This window comes from Chiloscyllium plagiosum, unplaced genomic scaffold, assembly GCF_037043375.1.
Source record: "Chiloscyllium plagiosum isolate Xiang-an unplaced genomic scaffold, Cpla_swu_hap1 HiC_scaffold_36, whole genome shotgun sequence".
NCBI classification, from domain to species: domain Eukaryota; kingdom Metazoa; phylum Chordata; class Chondrichthyes; order Orectolobiformes; family Hemiscylliidae; genus Chiloscyllium; species Chiloscyllium plagiosum.
In genome coordinates this window covers 41460402-41487247 of record NW_028270174.1, presented here as the reverse complement: position 1 = coordinate 41487247, position 26846 = coordinate 41460402, and the positions used below count along the sequence as shown (strand labels likewise).

General features: G+C 40.7%; 1 protein-coding gene across 2 annotated transcripts in view; it reads right to left on the bottom strand.

The window, feature by feature from the left end:
• Positions 1-26846, bottom strand: part of trpc3 (transient receptor potential cation channel, subfamily C, member 3) — a 254492-nt gene that overhangs the window by 28089 nt on the left and 199557 nt on the right. For both annotated transcript variants that reach the window (XM_087980116.1, XM_087980114.1), the window contains 2 exons: positions 25222-25438; positions 24893-25126 (listed from right to left, as the gene is read on the bottom strand). In XM_087980116.1, coding sequence (XP_087836242.1) covers positions 24893-25126; positions 25222-25438 — 451 coding nt within the window. The remainder of the gene's footprint in view (positions 1-24892; positions 25127-25221; positions 25439-26846) is intronic.

The window sequence follows — 26846 nt, the reverse complement described above, 5'->3', positions numbered from 1 at the left end:
CAATTTTTATTCCTCTTGAGTGAAACTGCACATTGGGATTGGTCACCTTTTAAGGCAATGATTTCAGAGATGGGAGACAGATCTTGCTATAAAGCTTATTCATACACTATTCATGTTCTTGCCAATATTTTGTATTTCCATTTGTCGTATTTAGAAGGACGTTTGCACTTCAATTTTCTACGTAACCACAAGGAATTTCCTGAAATCATTACACAATTCAAAGTAGATCATAATAAGTGCAAAATACTGCAGATGCTGGAATAAAAGCAAAAAGTGCTATAGAAACTCAGTAGGTCTGGCAGCATTTTTGGAGAAAAATACAGAGTTAACATTTTGAGTCCAGTATGACTCTTCATCAGAACTTGAAGTAGGTTATTCTCCCTTTCTATTCTCAGCACGTGTGACTATTTTCCTGTGGCTGCAAAGTATACTTTCATTTCCAGTCCCAGGATCAATTGCTGAAGGTGGCCATCAAAGGTTATTCACTCCATCTTATTAAAGCAGCTATTTCCAATGTGTGTTTAGAACACAAAGTGAATTGAGAACAGAATATTGCACCATTTACATTCTAATTTGTAATATTTTCTCTATAATAGATTTCCATAATTCATACTCAACACTTGTGATTTCTTCATTCATGACTCTTTGAATACATATCAGATATCTGCCAATTGAATTTACTTTATCTAAATTTTATCTCTTTAAAAGCATATCAAGTTTATTTTAGAAACTTATCGTTGTTTCCTAATTATAAAGCAAGCAGATTACACAGAGATTGACTGACTGATTTCTGAATTGGTTAACTTGAAACTGACAAGCAGGTAATTGAAAAAGTGAAGCAGCAGCTTTGAGAGGCCCCATAATATACATTCACTGATTGTGTAACTGTGAAGAAATACTCCGTTCATGCAGTTATTTTCAATGAATCTTGAAGAAACGAAAGAGTTGCATTTATACAGCACTGTTCTAGACGATCAGATGTCCCTTACAGTCAATAAGATATTTGTAAGGTTTTCCATGATTGTGATGCAAGAATTGCAGCAGTTAAATTGTATAAATCAAGTGTCCCCTGACAGCATAGTGATCAGAAATTGTTGTAGTGACTGTAATAAGGTGAGCCAGGTGGACCTCATTATGAGTTCCCTGATTGGGGCTACTAACTACAATAATTGGGAATCCTCAGTTGAGGAAGAAGACGGACATTTCTGAGGCCCTCCTGTGGAAGGTGGCATTGTCAGAACAGATGTGATAAGAAGGAGAAACTGGGAAAATGGAATGGAGTTCTTACAGGAAACAGAGTGTAAGAATGTAGAGTTGAGGTAACTGTGGGAGTTGGTAGGTTTGCAGTTGATACTGACTGTCAGCCTATCGCCAGAAATGGAAACAGAGTTGTCGAGGAAGGGTAGGGAGGAGTCAGAGATGGATCAGGTAAGTGTGAGAGAGGGGGGTGAAAATTGAAAGTGAAATTGATAAATGTTTCCAGTTCAGATTGAGAGTGGGAAGCAGCACCAATGAGATTATCAATCTACCAGATGAAGAGTGTGGGACAGGCCTGAATAAGATTGGAACAAGGAAAGAGACGGGAATAACTGGGGCACATGAAGAAAATGAGAGAAGTTAAAGGACAAGTCGATCAAAGTGAAGACAAGCAGAGGTGGTGGTTGGGGGGTGGTGCAGGAAGAGGTGGAGGGACCTGAGACTATCCTGATAGTGGATGGATGAGTTAAGGGACTGCACGATCATAGCAAAGAGGAGGCAGCTCCGGTGAACTGAAAACTTTGAAACTTGCGCAAAGTGTCAGAAAAATTTGATGTAAGTAAGGAGTGTCTTGACAAGGGGAGAACAAATAGAGTGGGGGGGGGGGTAGTACTGTTAATAAGCAGTGGAATGAGGGCAGTTGTGAGAGATGGAGTCGTACCTGAGGACTGGAGAGAGATGAAAATGTAATTACTCTCTTCAAGAAAGGAAATAGGGAAATTCCTGGCAATTACAGATCAGTAAGTCTCACGTCTGTTGTCTGCAAGGTGTTAGAAAAGATTCTGAAGGATAGGATTTATGACCATCTAGAAGAGCATGGCTTGATTAAATGCAGTCAACACGGCTTTGTGAGGGGCAGATCATGCCTCACAAACCTTATCGAGTTCTTTGAGGATGTGACTAGAAAAGTTGATGAGGGTCGAGCTGTGGATGTGGTGTATCTGGACTTCAGCAAGGCATTTGATAAGGTTCCCCATGGTAGGCTCATTCAGAAGGTCAGGAGGAATGGGATACAGGGGAACTTAGCTGTCTGGATACAGAATTGGCTGGCCAACAGAAGACAGCGAGTGGAAGTAGAAGGAAAATATTCTGCCTGGAAGTCTGTGGTGAGTGGTGTTCCACAGGGCTCTGTCCTTGGGCCTCTACTGTTTGTAATTTTTATTAATGACTTGGATGAGGGGATTGAGGGATGGGTCAGCAAGTTTGCAGACACAAAGGTTGGCGGTATCGTTGACAGTATAGAGGGCTGTTGTAGGCTGCAGCGGGACATTGACAGGATGCAGAGATGGGCTGAGAGGTGGCAGATGGAGGTCAACCTGGATGAATGCGAAGTGATGCATTTTGGAAGGTCGAATTTGAAAGCTGAGTACAGGATTAAGGATAGGATTCTTGGCAGTGTCGAGGAACAGAGGGATCTTGGTGTGCAGGTACATAGATCCCTTAACATGGCCACCCAAGTGGACAGGGTTGTTAAGAAAGCATATGATGTTTTGGCTTTCATTAACAGGGGGATTGAGTTTAAGAGTCATGAGATCTTGTTGCAGCTCTGTAAAACTTTGGTTAGACCGCACTTGGAATACTGCATCCAGTTCTGGTCTCCCTATTATAGGAAAGGTGTGGATGCTTTGGCGAAGGTTCAGATGAGGTTTACCAGGATGCTGCCTGGACTGGAGGGCTTACCTTATGAAAAGAGGTTGACTGAACTCAGACTTTTTTCATTGGAGAAAAGGAGGAGGAGAGGGGACCTAATTGAGGTATACAAGATAATGAGAGGCATAGATAGTCTCTGGCTATCGACTCTATTTCCCAGGGCAGAAATGGCTAACACGCGGGGTCATAGTTTTAAGCTGGTTGGAGGAAAGTATAGAGGGGATGTCAGAGGTGGGTTCTTTACACAGAGAGTTGTGAGAGCATGGAATGCGTTGCCAGAAGCAGTTGTGGAAGCAAGGTCATTGGGGATATTTAAGAGACTGCTGGACATGCATATGGTCACAGATATTTGAGGGTGCATACATGAGGATCAGTGGTCGGCACAACATCATGGGCTGAAGGGCCTGTTCTGCGCTGTACTGTTCTATGTTCTATGTTCTATGATCTATGATCTTCAAAGTTTGGGTGAAGATTTGTAACTCGGGTGCTCGTTGTTGTGGTTCTGTTCGCCGAGCTGGAAATTTTTGTTGCAAATGTTTCATCCCCTGTCTAGGTGACATCCTCAGTGCTTGGGAGCCTCTTGTGAAGCTCTTCTGTGGTGTTTCCTCCGGCATTTATAGTGGCCTGTCCCTGCCGCTTCCGGTTGTCAGTTTCAGCTGTCCGCTGTAGTGGCCGGTATATTGGATCCAGGTCGATGTGTTTGTTGATGGAGTTTGTGGATGTCATGCTTCTAGGAATTCCCTGGCTGTTCTTTGTTTGGCTTGCCCTATAATGGTAGTGTTGTCCCAGTCGAATTCATGTTGCTTGTCGTCTGCGTGTGTGGCTACCAAGGATGGCTGGTCGTGGAGTTTTGTGGCTAATTGATGTTCATGGATTGTTAGCTGTCTTCCTGTTTGTCCTATATAGTGTTTTGTGCAGTCCTTGCATGGGATTTTGTACACTACATTAGCTTTGCTCATGCTGGGTATCAGGTCCTTCGTTCTGGTGAGTTGTTGTCTGAGGGTGGCTGTTGGTTTGTGTGCTGTTATAAGGCCTAGTGGTCGCAGTAGTCTGGCTGTCAGTTCTGAAATGCTCCTGATGTATGGTAGTGTGGCTAGTCCTTTGGGTTGCGGCATGTCCTCGTTCCGTTGTCTTTCTCTTAGGCATCTGTTGATGAAATTGCGCGGGTATCCGTTTTTGGCGAATATCTTGTACAGGTGTTCCTCTTCCTCTTTTTGCAGTTCTGGTGTACTGCAGTGTGTTGTGGCCCTTTTGAATAGTGTCTTGATGCAACTTCTTTTGTGTGTGTTGGGGTGGTTGCTTTCATAGTTCAGGACTTGGTCTGTGTGTGTGGCTTTCCTGTATACCTTTGTGGTGAATTCTCCGTTCGGTGTTCTCTGTACCATCACGTCTAGGAATGGGAGTTGGTTATCCTTTTCTTCTTCTCTCGTGAATCGAATTCCTGTTAGTGTGGCGTTGATGATCCGGTGTGTTTTCTCTTTTTCTGTGTTTTTAATGATTACAAAGGTGTCATCAACATATCTGACCCAGAGTTTGGGTTGAACTTGTGGTAAGACTGTTGTAACCTTTGCATTACTGCTTCTGCTATGAGTCCAGAGATCGGTGAGCCCTGGGTGTTCCATTGATTTGTTCGTATACCTGGTTGTTGAATGTGAAGTGTGTTGTGAGGCACAAGTCCAGTAGTTTAAGTATGCCGTCTTTGTTGATAGGTTCAACGTCCTGTTGTCTGTTCTGTATGTCCAGCAGGTTGGCTATTGTATCTCTGGCTAGGGTTTTGTCAATAGATACCCGCGCAATTTCATCAACAGATGCCTAAGAGAAAGACAACGGAACGAGGACATGCCACAACCCAAAGGACTAGCCACACTACCATACATCAGGAGCATTTCAGAACTGACAGCCAGACTACTGCGACCACTAGGACTTATAACAGCACACAAACCAACAGCCACCCTCAGACAATAACTCACCAGAACGAAGGACCCGATGCCCAGCATGAGCAAAACTAATGTAGTGTACAAAATCCCATGCAAGGACTGCACAAAACACTATATAGGACAAACAGGAAGACAGCTAACAATCCATGAACATCAATTAGCCACAAAACTCCACGACCAGCCATCCTTGGTAGCCACACACGCAGACGACAAGCAACATGAATTCGACTGGGACAACACTACCATTATAGGGCAAGCCAAACAAAGAACAGCCAGGGAATTCCTAGAAGCATGACACTCATCCACAAACTCCATCAACAAACACATCAACCTGGACCCAATATACCGGCCACTACAGCGGACAGCTGAAACTGACAACCGGAAGCGGCAGGGACAGGCCACTATAAATACCGGAGGAAAGATCACAGAAGCGCTTCACAGGAGGCTCCCAAGCACTGAGGATGTCACCTAGACAGGGGACGAAACGTTTGCAACAAAAATTTCCAGCTCGGCGAACAGAACCACAACAACGATCTATGATCTAGATGTTGATGATACAGAATCCGTTTCGGTGGAGGTGGAAAACAGCAGGGGAAAGAATACATCGGTAAGAGCATTGTACAGACCCTCAAAGTGTAGCCACTCATTGGGAAAAGCTATTTATCAATAAATAATAGGAGAGTGTTTAAAAAAACCCAATAATTATGAATGACTTTAATTATCAAGTTGACTGGGTCAATCAGTTAGGAAAGGATAGCTACAACGACGAATTGATAGAATGCATTCAGTATAGTTTCCAAGAGTAATATGTCATGGAGCCAACCAAAGAGCAGGCTGTCTTGGATCTGATAATGGGTCATGCGTCGGGTTTAATAAATAACCTTCCCTAGGAAGTAGTGATCATAACATGATAGAATTTAATAGTCAGTTCGAGAGTGAAAAACTTGGATCAGACACAATTGTGTTTTAAATAAAGGAAATTATAATGAGGAGAGAGTTAACTAAACTGAACTGGCAGATATATTAGCAGAAATAACAAGTAGTGGCAAACATTGAAGGAGCTAATTCATGACTCTCAGCAAAAATACATCCCAGTAAGGAGGAAAGATTCTAAGAGGAATAAACCAACAATGACTAACCAAGAAAGTTAAAGACAGCATTAAGTTGAAAGAAAATGTACATAGGAAGTTAAAACCAGTGATAGCCCCAAATGCTCAAATACATTCAGAATCCAGTAAAGGAGGACTAAAAGGGCAAAAATGACAGAGAAAATAAACTACAAGGGCAAACCAGTGAGCAATAAAAACTGATAATAACCATTTTAAATATATAAAAAGGGAGAAGTCAAAGTGGACATAGGCCCCTTAGAAAATGAATGGTGAGGCAGTTTGGAGGAACTAAGGAAATGGCAAAGAAATTAAAATAAATATTTTGCATCAGTCATTATGGTGGAAAATACTTTGAACATTCATACTACAAACATACTAAAAATATGACGGAGGAATTAAATACCATCACCATCACTAAAGAAGTAGTATAAACAAACTAATGGAGCTAAAGGCAGAAATGTCCCCTGGTCCTGATGGCTTGTATCCTAGGATCCTAAAAGAAGTAGCTGCTGAGATGGTGGATCATTTGTGAGTGTGGGCATCATTGGCTAGCCAGAATTTATTGCCTGTCCCAAGTTGCCCTTGAGAAGGTGCTGGCGAGCTGCTTTCTTGAACTGCTGCAGTCCACCTGCTATAGGTTGACCCATAATACCTTAGGAAGGGAATTTCAGGATTTTGACTCAGTGACAGTGAAGGAATGATATATTCCTAAGTCAGGATAGTGAGTGATTTGGAGGCAAACTTGAAGATAGTGGTGTTCTCATGTATCTGCTGCCCTTGTACTTCTAGATGGGTCATGGGTTTGGAAGGTGATGCATTGGTTGTAATTTTTCAAAGTTCCTTGGAGAGGTACAAGAGGATTGGAAACCTGTTAATGTGAACTCCCACCCCCAATCAAAACAGGAAAGAAAGGAAAAAGCAGTTAACTATAGGTTGATTAGCCTAACATCTATTGTTGGAAAAGTATTGGTTTCAATTATTAAGCAAGCAATAACAGAAAATTTGGAAAATCATAATCCAATCAATCAGAATCAGTTTCATGAAAGGGAAATCATGTCTGACTAACTTATTAGAATTTTTCAAGCAAGTCTCAACCAGAGTGGATAGAGGGGAACCAGTAGATGTGTTGTATTTGGACTTCAACAAGGTACCTCACAAAAGGTTAACTCATAAGGTAAGAGGTCATATATTTGCATGGATAGAAACTTGGCACATGAACAGGAAACAGTGAGTGAGGATAAGGGGTTCTTTTTCACAATGGCAACTTGTAACTAGTGAGTATTTACTATGGAAAAGGTTATGGAAGTCATAGAAAGTGGCGAAATAGATGGTGACACCTTGCAAAATGTCCATATTACAGAGGAGGAAGTGCTGGATATCTTGAAATGCATAAAGGTGAATAAATCCCCAGGACCTGATCAGGTGTACCCAAGAACTCTGTGTTAACCTAGGAAAGTGATTGCTGGGCCGCTTGCTGAGATATTTGTATCATTGATAGTCACAGGTGAAGTGCCAGAAGACTGGAGGTTGGCAAACATGTTGCCACTGTTTAAGAAGGGTGGTAAGGACAAGCCAGGGAACTATAGACCAGTAAGCCTGATGTCAGTGGTGGGCAAGTTGTTGGAGAGAATCCTGAGGGACAGGATGTACATGTATTTAGAAAGGCAAGGACTGATTAGGGATAGTTAACATGGCTTTGTGCATGGGAAATCATCGAGGAGAAAGTGAGGTCTGCAGATGCTGGAGATCAGAGCTGAAAATGTGTTGCTGGTAAAGCACAGCAGCATCAGGAATGATTCCTGATGAAGGGCTTATGCCCGAAACGTCGATTCTCCTGTTCCTTGGATGCTGCCTGACCTGTTGTGCTTTACCAGCAACACATTTTCAGCATGGGAAATCATGTCTCACAAACTCGACTGAGTTTTTTGAAGAAGTAACAAAGAGGATTGATGAGGGCAGAGTAGTAGATGTAATCTATATGGACTTCAGTAAGGCGTTCGACAAGGTTCCCCATGGAGACCGGTTAGCAAGGTTAGATCTCACGGAATAAAGGGAGAACTAGCCATTTGAATACAGAACTGGCTCAAAGGTAGAAGACAGAGGGTGATGGTGGAGGGTTGTTTTTCAGACTGGAGGCCTGTGACCAGTGGAGTGCCACAAGGATTGGTGCTGGGTCCACTACTTTTCATCATTTACATAAATGATTTGGATGTGAGCATAAGAGGTATAGTTAGTAAGTTTGCAGATGATACCAAAATCGGAGGTGTAGTGGACAGCGAAAAAGGTTACCTCAGATTACAACTGGATCTTGATCAGATGGGCCAATGGGCCGAGAAGTGAAGGCGGCGTTTGGTATGCTTTCTTTTATTGGTCAGAGTATTGAGTATAGGAGTTGGGAGGTCATGTTGCGGCTGTACAGGACATTGGTTAGGCCACTGTTGGAATATCGCATACAATTCTGGTCTCCTTCCTATCGGAAAGATGTTGTGAAACTTGAAAGGGTTCAGAAAATATTTACAAGGATGTTGCCAGGCTTGGAGGATTTGATCTATGGGGAGAGGCTGAACAGGTTGGGGCTGTTTTCCCTGGAGAGTCGGAGGCTGAGGGGTGACCTTATAGAGGTTTACAAAATTATGAGGAGCATGGATAGGATAAATAGACAAAGTCTTTTTCCTGGGGTGGGGGAGTCCAGAACTAGAGGGCATAGGTTTAGGGTGAGAGGGGAAAGATATAAAAGAAACCAAAGGAGCAACCTTTTCACACAGAGGGTGGTACGTGTATGGAATGAGCTGCCTGAGGATGTGTTGGGGGCCAGTACACTTGCAATATTTAAAAGGCATTTGGATGGGTATATGAACAGGAAGAGTTTGGAGGGATATGGGCCGGATGCTGGCAGGTGTGACTAGATTGGATTGGGATATCTGGTCGGCATGGATGAGTTGGACCGAAGGGTCTGTTTCCATGCTATACATCTCTATGACTGTATGGGATTCCATAGGGATCAGGGCTGGGGAGGCAACTTTTTACAATATACCTGAATAACGTAGAGGAAGGAAGTGAAAGTACTGTAGCCAAATTAGCGGAAGACACTAAAATTCATGGAAAGGCAGGTTATGAGATGGATACAATAAAATTACAGAGATATTAATTGGTTAAATAAGTGGACAAAAATTGACAAATGGAACATAATGTGGGATAATGTGATGTTGTTTATTTTGGGGAAGGGAAAACAAAGGAACAGAGTATTATTTAAATGGAGAGAAACTTATAGAAAGCTGCAGCACAAAGGGACTTGGAGTACTTGTGCATGAAACACAGACAACTAACATACAGGTACAGCAAGTAATCAGGAAGGTATTGGAATGTTGGTCCTTATTTCAAGGGATTTGGGAAAAATGAGTAGGAAAGAACTATTGTACAAAGTCCTGGTTAAACCACATCTGGAGTAACATGAGCTGTTTTGGTCCTTTTTTAAGGAACTATTTCATTGGAGGCAGTTCAGAGAATGTTCACTAAGATGATCCCTGGTAAGGACAGATGATCTTATTAGCAAAGGCCAAACAGATTGGGACTCTACTCACTGGAGTTTAAAACAATGAGAGGATTAAAACAAAAGAGGATTCTTGAGGGGCTTGACAGGGTAAGTGCTGAGAGGATGTTTCCCCTTATGGGAAAATCTAGGACCAGAGGGCATAATCTTAGAATTAAGGGGTGCTAACGTAAGACTGAGATGATGAGGAATTTCTTCTCAGCAGTTTGGGAGTCTTTGGAACACGTTGCCACAGAGACCTTGGGCACAGAGTCCTTCTATATATTTAAGGCTGAAATAGATTCTTGATCAGTCGAGGAATCAAGGGTTATGGGGCGAGGGCAGGAAAGTGGACCTGAGGAAGGTTGGATCAGCCATGATCCTATTGAATGGTGGAACAGACTGGGGGGTTGAATGGCCTAATCCCGTTCCTATTTCTTATGGTCCACATAGGACCCAAAGGCAAAAGTGCTACTAAGTGACCCATAGCTGACATAAAATATTTTAAAATGACCAGGTTACTAATCTACTCAGAACTGGATTCTCTCCTGCTATCTCCAACGTGAACCTAAATTAAGCATGAATGTCATGAACTTTTGAAAAGTGGAGGTTTCTTATGTCATTTTAGTTGAGGTAGGAGAAGAAAACCTGCCAGAACTTACCTCCAGGCTGAAGCAGGTTAGCAGTTAGAAAGACAAAGAGGTTATAGAGTCATAGAGTCATATAACATGGAAACAGACCGTTCCATCCAACTAGTCCACACCGACCATGTTCCTAAACTAAACCAATCCCATCTATGATTGGCCCATATTCCTCCAAACATTTCCTATTCATGTACACATCCAAATGTCTTCTAAATGTTGGAATTGTGCCAGCATCCACCACTTCCTCTCACAATTCAGTCCGCACATGAATCACCCTGTGTAAAAAAAGTTGCCCCTCTTGTCCTTTTTATAACTTTCTCCTCTCACCTTAAAGTTATGCCCTCTAGTTTTGAACTCCGAGGGAAAAGGCCCTCGCTATTCACCTTATCCATATCCTTATAATTTTCACATTTCTTTGAACTGTGCAAGTTTCAAACAGAAAAAGAAATCCCTCTCCAGATTGACACTCAACAAATACATGGAGGCCTCTGTGTGAATAAAAATCTCTTCTTCTTTGCATTCTTTTTTGCCTTTGTGTATTTTCTTTTGGATTATAAAGTTCCAAAACATGATTTAAAATAAAAAATTTCTACTTCTGATATATAATAACCATAAGAAATCCACAAGAAAAGTCTGCAACTCAAGAGCAGCTACAAGGTCCACACTTCTCTTGTTCCACCATTGCATTTTGTATCCTTTCTCCAATGGATATTGTTATGCACCAGGCCAGACGCCTTGAAAATGTTTTAAGAAGGTAGCCCAGACCCTAACTTTTATTTTGTTTTCGGCAGATGTGATATGTACATTGCAGAAGTGATGCAGCTGATCAAATCACTTAGCTTTAAATTTATTCAAACATTACAGATGAAACACGGACAAAGGTAAACAGAATTTATAATAACAACTTATTTGATAACTCAGCCGACATGATATTGCAACTTAACAAAGCTGTTTCAATCCCTGCAACATCCCATAATCACAGCCCTTGACAAAAGGTAAATTCAAACACAGGTTCTTACAGGCAGGTGTTTTCAGTCAGAAAGTTCAGGCAAGACTTTATTAAAACATGGAACCTCTTTTCATTGTAGCTGCTTCTCTAGGTCGCTAGCAGTTTTTGCCTGCCTGCTAAAACTAAACCGAACTGGAAGACAAATCTGAACTGGGAGAACTGGCCACTCTCCTGCCATAGTTCAAAGTAACCATTTCTAGACAAATATACACTTGTGCCTTTATGACCCCTCTTGGAAAATATCCAAGGATAACATGACCTTGTTACTGGGACAGCATCATCACAATATACAAAACTCTCCATTATGGATCAGAATTCCCCATTTACTATCCCTTGTGATCTCTGAAACATTTTCCACATCATCCACCTGAAAGCTGGCAACTGCTCCTATACTCATCTTGTCTGGTCCGGGGGATTTGTATTTGTGGCAGTGACATGAGGAATTTGCATATATTTATTCTAAAACACCTTTATGATTAGATTATTTACAGTGTGGAAACAGGCTCTTCGGCCCAACAAGAGCAACCCACCCAGACCCATTCCCCTACATTTACCCCTTCCCATAACACTACGGGCAATTTAGCATGGCCAATTCACCTAACCTGCACATTTTTGGACTGTGGTAGGAAACCGGAGCACCCAGAGGAAACCCACGCAGACATGGGGAGAATGTGCAAACTTGACACAGACAGCCTGTGGCAGGAATTGAACCCGGATCTCTGGCGCTGTGAGGCAGCAGTGCTAACCACTGTGCCACCGTGCCACCCCATCACTGCGCCACCGTGCCAACAAAACATCAGAAGGAACTTCAGTGGAATGATTATCAAACAAACGTTTGCACCAAGCCCAGACATTGAATGCACGGCTGAAAAGATGGTTCAGGAATAAGGGTTTTAGATTCCGGGGACACTGGGAAGGCTTGGGGGAAGAGTGTGAGGTGTGGTAAGGAAATGGCTCCTGTAAAGCCAGGCACAATGTACCTCAACAAAGCTGGGACTGAGTTCCTTGCAGGGCATATTGCTTAGGCTATTGGGAAGGATTTAAAGTAACATGGCAAAAATGTGGGTACCAAGGGGGAATGACAAAGGAGAAGACCAGGATTCACAAAATACTTAAAGAGACAACTGGCACAAGCATAAACAACAACAAGTTAGTAGGTGAAATCAAAGTAAGGAAGGGAAAAAGTGAAGTCGAAATCAGGGTTGCTCTGCATGTTTGTGAATTTATGGAGCATAGTAAATAAGACTGGACAGTTGCAGGTACAGATTGCCATGTGGAATTTTGATGTTATAATGACAAGAAACCTGGCTCCAGATGGGCAAGACTATGCGTTAAATATTCCTGGGTACAGAAATTCTAGAAAGATAGAATAGGAAGGAAATGAAGAGGAGTAGTACTGGTTATGGAGAGCTGGAGAAACAGGACATCTTAGACGATCCAAGCGCAGAGTCAATTTGGCTAGAACTAACGGACAAAAAGGGGACAAGCACTTGTGGGAATGCTATGAAATAATCCTTGGAAATGTAAGTACACAAATTAAACGATTTACCAAAATTTACTTACGGGTGACACAGTGGCTCAGTGGTTAGCATTGCTGCTCACAGCACCAGGGACTCAGGTTCGATTCCAGCCTTGGGCAACTATCTGTATGGAGTTTGCACATTCTCCCCATGTCTGTATGGGTTTCCTCCAGGTGCTCTGGTTTCTTCCCACAGTCCAAACACGTGCATATTAGGTGAATTGGCTGTGCTAAATTGTCTGTAGCATTCAGGGATGTATCGGTTGGGTGCATTAGTTGGGGTAAATGTAGAGTAATAGGGTAGGGGTATGTGGCTGGGAGGGTTACTCTTCGGAAGATCGGTGTGAACTTGTTGGGCCGAAGGACCTTTTTCCACACTTTAGGGATTCTACACCTTCGATTCTATACCTACTTGCTGGGACAATGACTCATGCTGTACATGACTCCTCCCAACAGATACACCCACAACAACTCTTTCATACCTGTATTCACCTTCCATAGCCCTCATGCTCACTCACTCAGTATCTACTATGGAACCACAATATACTACCTATAATATATATTGGGAAGATTTTCAGATGCTCATGAAAATGTCAAATTAAGCAAACAGCCACTCAAAAACCTCTTCAAAAACTTGATTCTTTTAGGAGCCCATATAAAAATAAACACAGTTTTACAAAAACCCCTTCAAAACCATAAATCACATTACTCATTATGTCTGGTTTATTTTCTGCCACAACAGACACCGTAAATACAACCGGGAAATTTTGCATCAAAAATCTTTACTCACTCATGCAACAGACCATGAATGGACAGACACAGTACAACAAGCCATAGACATTAGACGGCGACAAACGCAGAAAATGAAAATAACTAGACCTGCAGAAAAACCTAGACAAACTTACACAAAGTAACTACACTGACAACACAGAAGCATGGATAAAAAACTTTTCTGACCGACCCCTAACTGACACTGAAAAAACCGTCTTAGTACGAGGATTAAATTACAACTGCCAGGATGTGGCCAAGAAAGATTTCTTAGCAGCATTAGAAACAACACTAAAAGACAACCAACTCACAGAAGAAACCCAACAATCCATCAGACAGGTCGTCGTACCAACATTAAACAGAAAAAAGGAAGGATACACACTCAATACACAAGAAAGGAAAGCATTGGAAAGACTAAAAAAAAACATTGTTATCCTACCTGCAGACAAAGTACGCTTGACAGTCATTCTAAATCGAAGAGACTACATTGAAAAAGCAAACGCGCTCCTTACAGATACCAACACTTACTAATAAGTGGCTATAAGACCCGACCCCACAACTAGAGAACCGAATCACAGAACCGAATCACAGTTTCAGAAATCTGGACAAATAAGTAAGAGCAACTTCCAAAAAATGAAACCAGATGGATCCAACACACCACACTTCTACAAATTAACCAAAACTCACAGACCAGGAGCCTCTCTCAGACCCATAGTCTCGCTACCTGGAATACCAACTTGCAGATTGGCCAAGGAACTATACGAAAGACTAAAATACTTAGTAGAAGGCTCACACCACTCCACCCAAGAATTCCTGAAGACCAAAGACACCAAGATAGAAGAGGATGAAATAATAGTCTCCTTTGATAGAACAGCCCTGTTCACATCAATCAACATTAACTTGGCCAAGGAAACACTGACTACACTATTAGAAGACCCAAAGACACACACATCAAACACCACCAACTTCATCAACAAGGAGAATATGATCAAGCTAGTGGACCTACGCCTTACCACCCGCTTCACCTTTAACAATAAAACCTACAGACAAACCAATTGAGCACCCATGGGATCTCCAATATCAGGGTTTTTAGCAGAGGCAGTAATACAGTGACTCGAACAAGCAGCTCTACCAACCATCCAACCCAAACTTTGGGTCCACTTCATGGATGACACCTTTGTCATCACTAAACGAAACAAGTTAGAGGAAACCTTCAAGACCATCAATAATACCCTTACTGGCATAAAATTCACTAAAGAGGAGGAAAACAACAACAAACTGCCATTCCTAGATGTCACAGTAGAACGAACAGCCAATGGGGAACTTCAAACCAGCGTCTACAGAAAACAACACATACAGACCAAATATTGAACTACAGAAGCAATCATCCCAACACCCACAAACAAAGCTGTGTCAGAACATTATTTCAAAGAGCCAACACACACCGCAGCACAGAGAAACTAGGCAGAGCAAAGGAAAATCACCTATACCATGTATTCAAAAAGAATGGGTATCCAATGAACACAGTCCACCGATTTCTCAGCAACAAACCCTAACAAGCAGATAAAACACATCCAGAAACCCTAGCCATTCTCCCCTACATCAAAGTCATCTCAGAAATGACTGCCAGACTACCCAGACCCCTTGGCATCATGGTAGCCCACAAACCCACCACCACACTAAAACAGCAGCTAATGAACTTGAAAGACCCAATACAGACAATGAGCAAAACTAACGTCATTTACAAAATACCTTGCAAGGACTATAACAAACACTACATTGGACAAATAGGCAGAAAACTAGCCACCAGGATACATGAACACTAACTAGCCACAGAAAGACATGACCCTTTCTCACTAGTATCCTCACATATGGATGAAGAAGGACACCACTTTGACTGGGACAACACATCCATCCTAGGACAAGCCAAACAAAGACATGCACGAGAATTCCTAGAAGCTTGGCATTCTATCAACAGACACATTGAGTTAGACTCCATCTACCATCCCTTGAGAAAGGGAACAGAAAGTGACTTCACCACAGGAAATAACATCACCACAGAAAATGACATCACCAACCCAAAGAAACCCAAACATATAAATAGAAAGCAGGAATTTTTAGCATTGCTATGAGGAGGTCCACTGAAGATGTTGCCTGGTAAGGTAATGAAATGTCTGGAAATTAACCTTTCAGCTCAGTGAGCAAACCTATGTCCAAAACCTCAACCTGAGCTACAAATCTTCTCAAAACTCTGCCCTACTGTATAGGGTACTGTTTCAAGGTCAGTCCTGCCATTTAACAATCAGTAAAATGGCAATGACAGTGTACCTGCAATTCAGAGGCACAGACTAATGCTTTGGTGATATGTGCTCAAATTCAACCAAAGTAACAGTGGATTTTAAATTCAATTAATTAGTCTTAGCAATAGTAACCAAGAAACTATTGGTAATTGTTTCAAAAACCCATCTAATTCATTAATATTCTTGATAGAAGTAAACTGTCATCTTTACCTGTCCTGGCCTACTGATTCACAGCTCTTAACCGCTTTCTGGACTCATCAAATAAGTTACCCACATCCCATGAAGGTATTAAAAATGTAACTATGAACTTAGTATACATTAGAAATGTGGCAAATACTGACAATTTCATCATCAGTATTACCACAAAATACAGTCCAATGTATTGTCATAGAGATAGAGAGCACAGAAACAGACCCTTCAGTCCAACTCAATCATGCCATCCAGATATTCTAACCTAATCTAGACCTTATCCCTCTAAACCCTTCCTATTCATATGCCCATCCAGATGCTTTTTAAATGCTGTAACTGTATCAGCCTCCACCTCTTCCTCTGGCAGCTCATTCCATACACGTACCACCTCCTGCATGAAAATGTTGTCCCTTAGGTCCCTTTTATATCTTTCCCCTCTCACCCTGAACCTATGCCCTCTAGCTCTGGACTCCGCCACCTCAGAGAAAAGACCTTGTTCCTTTACACTATCCATGCCCCTCATGATTTTATAACCTCTATAAGGTGACCCCTCAGCCTCCAATGCTCCAGGGAAAACACTCCCAGCCTATTCAGCCTCTCCCATTAGCTCAAATCCTCCAAACCTGGCAACATCCTTGTAAATCTTTTCTGAACCCTTTCAAGTTTCACAATATCCTTCCAATAGGAAGGAGACCAGAATTGCACCCAATATTCCAAAAGCGGCCTAACCAATGTCCTATACAGCTGCAACATGACCTCCCAACTCCTGTACTCAATACTCTGACCAATAAAGGAAAGCATACCAAATGGTTTCTTCACTATCTGGCAGAGTGTTGTTCAGCAACACTTCATAGGACCTTACCATTAAGTGTATAAGTCCTGCTAAGATTTGCTTTTCCAAAATGCAGCCCCTCACATTTATCTAAATTAAATTCCACCTGCCACTCCTCAGCCCACTGGCCCATCTGATCAAAATTCTGCTGTAATCTGTGGTGACCTTCTTCAATTTTGATGTCATCTGCAAACTTACCAATTATACCTCCTATGTTCATTTATATCAAGGGTTATGGAGATAAGGCAGGAATAGGGTACTGATTAAGGATGGTCAGCCATGATCATATTGAATGGTGGTGCAGGCTCGAAGGGCAGAATGGCCTACTCCTGCACCTATTGTCTATTGTCTAATAAATGACGAAAAGTAGTGGACCCACCACTGATCATTGTGGTACACCACTGGTCATTGGCCTTCAGTCTGAAAAGCAACCATCCACCACCACCCTCTGTTCTTCTATCTGTGAGCCAGTTCTGTAGCCAAATGGCTAGTTTTCCTTGTATTCCATGAGATCTAACCTTGCTAACCAGACTACCATGAGGACCCTTGTTGAATGCCTTACTGAAGTCCATATAGATCATGTCTACTGCTATTATTCACCTAGCTATTTGGTTTGTGCTCAGTAAAGTGTGTCCTAACTATCCTGTACTATCCCCAGCACAAACATCAGTCCTCTTATCATAATATCCTCAGCTCAATCAACATTTAATTAAAGGATTTTAATTGAATGCCATAAAATAGTGAAAATAAATATGTTATTCCTGCTCCTTGCAGCTCACTATTATATATAAATTCTACTCCTGATTGTTCAAACTGTATCCCAGACATTAAATCCAAATCATTGGTGAAAATGAGAAGATGTGGTGGTCACTGCCCAACCCCCACCCTGTCTAAAACATCAGTGAGGAGCCTGGGGGAAGAACCAATTGGCTATGAATAGACTGGAAGTTAGATTTCTATCCCTCATGAACAGGATTTCCCACTTCAAACAGCTGACATCCAATCAAAGGCTGGCCACTCTCTAATACTGGTAGTACCAACATGAGCATTGGCCACTACAGGTATTGCACTTGAGGCTTGAGAACGCATTCAGTGTTAGACTGGAACAGTTTGGGCATTTTGAGATTGGTAAAGGGTTCAGAGAGGCAGGGGTGAAGGGTAGGGTTTGAGAGGGGAAACCCGGTAGGTAGCTAGTGGGGAACCCTTTGCTGCACTCGTCCCAGCCCAACATCAGCCTGTGCAGGGAAGCTGCATGTCTGGCCACTTGGCATTGGTCTCTCCTGCCAGTAGTGGTGGATTGAGGCTGTAAATCACCTCAATTTGCTCGCTGGTGGCAGGCCTCTGCCTCATTCCCCTCCCAAGAAAACTGAGGCGGAGACCATGGTCGGACAGTTTGGCAGTTGGCAGGTCATCCTTTAGATTTAACCTGCTTCCCCCATTACCCCTCCTTCTAATCCACTGGCAGGAGAATGTAAAAGCTAGTCCCAAGTCTGATTTCACTTTCCCAGGTAAGATTTTCAATACTAGGACTGATGTCAATCTCAAGCACCAGGGTCATAGGGAGGGCAGTAGAACAGAATAAGCAATAATACATTACGCATGTATCTGTGTGGTTAACCATTGTAATGTCATATCTGCATTTTTGTAAATGGCAAATTCATCTCCAGCTCCCATTCCTTATCAAAGTTCATGAAACCCACAAATCTGCGTCCATTTTTTTCCCAGAACCTTTTGCTTGAATGAATCCAATCAGGTTTCCATCTCTGTCACATAGTTCTATCAAATTTACAAATGACATCTGATGTAACTGCGATAATGGTAAACTATCATCATTTTTCTCTGATATCTGCAATCTCTGACAAGATCAATTGTATTTTCCTCCTCCAATGTCTCTTCACCAACGTCCAACTGGGTGGGACTACACTTGCTTAATTCCATTTTTATTTATCAAATTGTAGCCGAGTGACTCACCTGTAATGGCTCCAATTGCAATATCACCTTCAGCCTCCCCCAATTGTCTATTCTTGGTCCTCTCTAGCTTCTCACCGAAATGGTACCCTTAGTAGTATCATCCGAAAGCGTCCATTTCTAGGTGCACATTGATGGCACACAACTCTACCTCATCATTACTATCTTGCTCAACCCCTCCTGTGCATCTAAATTGCTGAACTGCTTGACAACTAAGATCCAGTACAGAACAAACATTTCCTCCAAGTCAATATTAGAAACCAAAAGCTATTGTCTTTGATTCTCACCACATTGTGCTCTCGCTACCAATTCCATTAAAAGTTTTTTTGTCAACAATAGCTTATATTTAAATACCACCTTTAATAAGGTGATTCACAGCAACGTTATTTTATAAAATTGTACACTGAACCACATAGGTGATATCAAAGCTCAAAAGTTAAAGAAACAGTAAGATAGAGGAAGGATTTGGAATGGACATCCACAGTTTAAGTCTACGCAGCTGAAATCATGACTATCCTTAAAATCAGGGACTCTCAAGAGGCCAGAATTAAATGAGCACAAATATCTTGGAGAGATGTGAGACTGCAGCTAGTGAGATAGGGAGAAGTCAAGCCATGGAGGGATTTAAAAACAAGAATGCAAATGTTAATCAAAGCATTGGAGGTCAGTGAAAATTGATGACAGGTGAACATGACTTATTGCAAATATGGAGTTAAAAATCACACAACACCAGGTTATAGTCCAACAGGTTTAATTGGAAGCACACTAGCTTTCGGAGCGACGCTCCTTCAATCTAGTGATAGTGGAGGGCTCGATCGTAACACAGAATCTATAGCAAAAATTTGCAGTGTAACTGCAAATATGGAGACAGGCACTGCAGTTTTGATTACTGCGAGTTTATAGAGAGTTGACTATGGATTCAAGTGCAGTCAAGTGTGCATTGGAACAATAGAATTTAGAAGTCGCAAGGCATGGATAAGGGTTTCAGCAAAAGTGAGCTTGGGTGGAACTGGTTGCAATAGACATTTTTAGTGATGATGTAGATATCTACTTGAATGCTCACCTTGGGGCAAATATAAAACCAAGGTTTCAAGGAGACAAATGGTATTGGTAACTAGGAAATAGATGGGGACCAAAGATAATAACTTTAATCTTCTCTATGTATACTTAGAGGGAACTTCTATTCATTCAGTACTGGAAGATAGACAAGCAGTCAGACAATACAGTGAAAGTGGTGGTGGTAACAAAACTTGCTTTTGCTATTATGTTGCTGAGGGGGCAGCATTTAGATGAGAGGGCCACTGAGGAAAGATCCTTATCATTACCATAAATAAGGGTGACAGAGTAGAAAGAGAAGTAATTGAAAGTGATACTCTGGCTAAAATTAGGTCGCTGGAAATGGTACCACATAAGTGCAGCCTTATCCATCCAGACAGTAGAAAGGAAAATGTAGTCAACTGCCTTATCGACTGCAAACTCAGGAAGAAGAGATAGTTTATCTTTGTTGCTATCATAGAATATTGCATAGATATAATAAAATCATGTTATAATCATCATTTATACATCTTTAATTTCAGTTGAGTTAAAAATAAAAATAGCAGTTGGAATCAGTTTGAAAAATAATTAAATTCTTATGATATGCCTTAATTAAATCCAGTCATCTGGTTGCTTTTCTGTCAGTGTTTATATGATCTTTGTTAATCTTTATTTCAACAAATCAATATGTTAAGATGCTTCCTTCAGCCAATGAAATGAACTTTAGCCAAGCCTCTTGATTACAGATTGCAAAATTACCCATTATTTATCATCTGCTGTAAAATTAGAATGCATTTAACAAATGTTTATTATTGAGCAATCTTTATATTCATTCCAGGAAAATGAAAGTGTTAGGATGCTTATCTGTTCCTTCAAATAAACTATAATGTTGACTGGAAATGAAAAATATGATGAGGTAGATGATGATATAAGAGATATTGTTGATTCTTTCAATGACTCAGGAACTTCAAACTGACCCACATCTTCATCTTGGGAGCTGAGAGTTGTTTAATGTCTTTCCTCCATTACTGATTCCAACACGTTTTCAACAATATATGCCATGTTAATCAGCCTATAGTTATCCACTTATTGCCTCCTTCCCTTTTGAACAGGGGTCTCACATTAGCAGTTTTCCAATCCTCTGTTACTTCTTCAGAATCAAAGGAATTTTGGAAAATTACAATAACTGCATCCAACAAACTGCCAGAGGAAGCGGTAGATGCAGGTACAGTTACATTTGGACAGGTACACGAATAGGAAAAGTTAGAGGGAAATGGGCCAACCACAGACAAGTGGGACTAGTTTAGTTTGGGAAACTTGGTTGGCACGGTCAAGTTGGACCAAAAGGTCTGCTTCTGTGCTGTATGACTCTATGCCACTATCACTCTAGCTACCTCTTTTAGGATCTTAGGATGCAATCCATCAGGACCAAGGGACCTATTTGCCTTTAGCCCCATTTAGTTTGTCTAATACTATTTCTCCAGTGCTGGTATTTAATTCCTGCTCCATATTCTTTAGCATTAATGGAATGTTCAAAGTATCTTCCACTGTAAAGACTGTTGAGAAAATTATCCACTTGTGAAAGTCGCCTAATGCATCTGAATACGTTCACAATGTTGGTCAATTAATCGTCATTTACCTTCTAAGACCAAAGCCGCATTATAAATCACTACATTCAAAATAAACTTAAATTACTGTACAACTTCTAATTATGATATGTGATAGCAACACCAAAGTTAGTTGTCATTAAGTTCCCAACTTCAGAATGACTTAAATCCTCTCTGACCTGACATGCTTCACATAAGCTTCAGAAGTTCCCAAGTCAGCTAAAAATCTCAAAAACAATTAAATGCAAAATCGAGGTTGGCAGTGATAGGGAGCCCTGATGTCAGTTTTCTTATACATTGGCTCCTTAACCACCATATTTTCTGCACTAATGAAAATTGGGGTTGGCAGAAAAGAGGTCACAAGCTCAGATTTCCAGTCTCTTCTGCCTCAATTTGCATCCACCTTACATGGGTTTGCCCTGTGTCCTAGTCTCTTCACACTCTGGGACAAATAGGATAAGTAGATAACAGGAATACAAAGCAAACTACTGACAATGCTGGAAATCTGAAATAAAAACACAATGAGATGGAAATACTCAGCAGCTCTGGCAACATGTGTGAAGAAAGGAGTTGATTTAATATTTTAGGTTGATGACCTTTCATCATCTCCAGGAATGTACTGTTTTAAGGGGTAATTTATCTAAGGCTTCTATCTATTTTATAGTGAAGTTCTGAATTTTGTCTTCCCTAATTCTGGGCGTGTTTTCTCTTGTTCATTGAATAGAATATTTACAGTTTTCTTTTCAGTTTCTTTTCAGGTCTGTTTCCACCTTTGTTCTCATCTCTTCTCTGACACTCAACTTACTACAATTAGGTTGTTTTTTATGTCTTTTCGAATTTAAGTGACTTCAATTTGATCTGACTGTTACTCTTAACAAATATACAATTGCAGTAATTCTGGTCATTAACTTTGAGAGACCAGCTGCTAACCCGTGCTCCTGGGAGTAAACCAGCGAACCTGATACACTGATCTGATGGGTTTTTCCTTTGGTGGTGAGTACAGCAAATATTTTCTTAATTGACATGTTTTCTTTGTTTTGCATTATTGAAAAATATGTTAAATTATTTCCATTTGAGCAAACCTATCACAATTTGAAATGTGAGCAGGCAGATTCTCAGGGAAATAAAGCAAATTATTTTAGTGAAGCCTACAACATTCCACATGTCAATGCTGCATTTTGGTTCTTGTACAGAATATTATTTCATTTGTTGATCTTCCTGGGTGTCAATGATACCCATGAAATGTCAATGATCATGTCAAAATATCTGCATGATGCTCATGTAGAAGGAAGTCAAAATGCAAGTACTGTATGGTGAATCTCACTTCTTTAAATCAATCTTGCCAGCAGATATCCTTGAACCCTTCTTCCATTGTTTTCAGAATAAACCCTGCACCTGATTGTCTGTCAAAGTAACAGCAAGGCTAATGATGCTCTCCATTTCTTATGTGTAAATGATGTAATAATTTCAGGAAGGGTTGATGCATGGTTAAACTGAAATAACGACAAGCTGCATTGTATACACAAATGTATATACATAGGAATTACAAGGAGTAGGCCATTCAGATTCCATTTGCTGTTTTCTTCTGTTAGCTTCATGAATATCACTGTTTCCCTAACAATTGAAATGTATTGAATGCCATTAAGTTGTTCCATGAGAACTCTGACCTCTCGAGTCAGAAGGTTATGAGTTCTAGATTCACTTCAGGATTTGGACAGAGATAAAATAAGGCTGACATCCTAGCGCAATACTGAAGAAATGTTTCATTGTCAAAAATGTTGTGTTTCAGATGAGACATTAAACTGAGGCATTGTTTTCCTTCTCAGTAGGTCGATGTCCCATCATGTTTTTGTGGAACAGCATGAGAGTTATTCTTTGGTGTCCAGGCCAGTAATTATTCAATGTCACAAAAAAACCCGTCAAATTATCTAATCATTAACACATTACTGCTTAAGGGAGTTTGTTGTGAGCAGACTGGCTGCTACAATTTCTTTTTTACAAGTGCCTAAACTTTAAAATTACTGAATTGGCTGTAAAGCACTTGGAGACATCTGGTGGCTGTGAAAGACACTATGTAAGTGTCTCATTTAAATGCAAACTAAACATGCAAAGAAAGTTAAGCTTTGTCCATTCCAGTGTAAGTACATGTTTACTGACAAAGTAGGTATTAATTAGTGCCAAACATTGGACCAGGTTTTCTTGTGAGTGGTAACCCCATGTGAATCACCACCTGCCCTTCTTTTTTTAACAAAGAATGGTGCTCCACATTTCTGAGGAGATGCTTGCTCAGGGCCCCTCAGAAATGCGGAGGCCTAATTCCATTCCGACAGTTCTTTTCTAGTGTAGAACTGACAGACAAAGGGAAACTATGCCCTGTTTCACAGCAATCAGCTGCTATTTTCTGAAATTTAGTGGTGCTAACAACCACTTGGGCAACTGCTGTCAAACCATATGACATCAGTGTGTTGGGAGTGTTTGGTGCCAGATGGGTAGAAGGATGTGAGACAAGTAGGGTGTAGGATGTCAAGTGGTCAGGGATACAGTGCTAGGGTGCCAAACAGGTAGGGTGCCAGTGGGAGGGTGTAAGGTATCAGTGTGCAAGGTGGGGTTGGGTTTGGTGCAACAGGGCTGGCAACAAGTATATTGGGTCAGGTTGTGTTGTTGGTGATAGTTGGAATGGGACAGGGAATTGAGTCTCATGGAAATGGTGCTGATGTTCAAGGGTTGGGTCAGGCCTGGCAATGGTGGGGTTTCTGTTGTAGACTGGGGCAGGGATATTGACTTTGGAGGATGGGGTTGGTTCCCATGCTTACAGGGGATGTTTTCCAGTTCCAGAGTGTTGTTGGATTTTGGCAGGGGGTTGGGCATGTGTCAGGTCCCAAAGCAAGGCCAGGTTCCCAAGTAGGGGGTGGGGAACAGGTTGTCCATTCCTAACCAATGGGGTGAGAGCACAATGTTGGTTCATAGGCGTTTGGGGTAGTGTGTCCCGGGGTTGTCAGTTCAGGGTCTGGTGGATGTAAGGGATCTGGGGGTTGTGAATAAGGTAAGTGTAATAATTTACTCAGGAGTTAATTGAATATTTTTCTGTGTAACTATTTTACGTCATTCAATGGAACCACCTGAAATCTCCAATTTTTATGGAGATGTTTGGAGGATTCCAGGTGTAGTTGAACTTTCCAGTGGAAAATCCAATTTCCTAGGCAATTCCTTCAGATTGTGCTACAATAAAGATTCTGCAGGATTGTACTAGTAACAGGGACCTAAAGTCACTTCTACAGTAAGATTTGGTGAAATATTCAAGCATGTGGTTGGGGTTTCCTTCAAACTACTGTTAAAGCAATTCAGCAGGAAAGGTCTAGATTAAATCTTTATGTAACAACATCAAATTAGTGGTGTACTCCATTAACATCCATATATCGTTTCATACAACTGACATAGTTAATTCAGAGATTTCATATTACTAGCTTACCTTAATATGAGTGTACAGATAAATAAAAGGACACAGTTTTATTAATGTTACTTGTACAATGTTACCTTACCATAAGTGTAATATTCAACTTCTGGTGGAAGTGTTACAAGTGATAGATCGTTCTCCTCAACATGTTCATCTACATACTGCTGTGCTTTAGAAGCTTCCAGAAATGCCAGAAATCTTGCTGTAAATGCAGCAATAAAAATGGATAACATTCCAAAATCTAAAAGATTCCACATTTGGAAAATGTATTCCCGTGGTCCTTCTGTCCAGATTTCTTTACACTCAGTCCACATCATTCCTACAAAGGAATTTTTAAATACTTAATGTATACAAGGTTCTTTAAAAAAGTGAGAAATATTTCGATATTAATAGCTCAGATATAATACTACTTACCCAGTATCCACACCATAATTAGCATTTCCGTCCAGGTAAACATAGTAGTTTTCATTCTGAAGACTTGTTTAGGGTAATCGATAACAGTGACATTGGGTAAGGTTTTGATGCCTTCAAATCTGTCAGAGGCATTAAATACTAGTAAACACAGAAAGATGATGAAGGATGCTGCATGCATCACAAACTTCATGAAGGGACTTCTTAGCATCTTCCCCAGCTAGAAGGAAAAATTAAGATATATATCTATCCTGTAGATGTGAACTGAGCATCAGTCATTTCATCTCATGGATACTCGGTTTCCACTTTAATCACATGGTGTAAACCTTTTTCTGCTGTTGAATTTCACACTAGTATATACAAGCCATATTTCTTTCAATTCCAACTTTATCCTTTGCTCTCCTGATGGTGTTGATGCACCTTGGATAAAGCTCCATAGGTTCTAGACATCCTACTCTAACCATGAACTGTTCCCCTTTGATGTCCACACAACTTTTCCACTAGAAGTCACAGAATCAGTGATCTGAACCAGAAATCTATTTTTTTCTATCCCTAACTCAAACAGCATTGTGGTCAGTGTTAACATTCTTAATGTTGTCCTGAAATTGACTGACTCAGCATAGACTGGAAGTTGAAGCTGGGACTTTGCTGATCTGTGTAACACTAGATGCCAAACTTGAGAGTGCATTACTTTTGTAAGACTTTAGTCATTACAATACTGAATATCAGTATCTACCTGCCTTTTTATAAACTGGTAAAACTTGTTTTCGGAGGAACAAATTGTCCTTTTTATAAAAACAATTTCAATAGATGCCATGATCTTTGGATTTCAGCAGCAGCTAATAGTTATATATCATTAAAAAATTGAGTATTCAATTTTTTCCAGTCTATATCTTTGTACTTTTGCAACAAAAATCTATTTAATTAAAACATTGTATTTTAAAACTAATACCTACAAAATAATTAACATCATTCATAAACTAAATATATTCATTATTGTTTGCAGAACAAAAGCCTTCCTAAAAGAAAAATTATATTAGGGACCCATGTTTTTTGTCATGACCAAAATATCAAAATTGTTCAAGTAAAAGTTGACACAGCCATGGTTATACCAAATGTAACAAATTGGTAACTTGGTGAGAACAATCCTTTGAAGAAAAGCAATTATAGAAGATAATGCACTTGGGAATACAACATGCTTGAGCCATGAATGAGTTTGAAGTCAGAATATAAACCTGTGTGTTGATGCATTTCTGTTAAACACCATAACATGGAAATGACAGTCCAATCTTACGACTCTGGTACAGGACACTTTAAATCAACTGATACTTCAACATATATCTTAATTTCTTATCATGGTACTTTATTGATGAAACAATTATTTCTGATTCAATAGCTCAGATTAAGGCCAGGTGGTGAAGGAGGCCAAGGCTGAGGTTGTGGGTAGAGATGAATGGGCCAATGAAAGAGTATTGAATAACTGCCCTTGGTTTCAATCTCTAGCAATGAAAGATTAAAGAGAAAATCTAATTTTACTCCCATAAATATTTTCCACAGGATAAAAAAGCCACCTGTAGTAAATTGATTATTTTCTGGATCATTCCATGATAACCTTTGCAAACAGCATT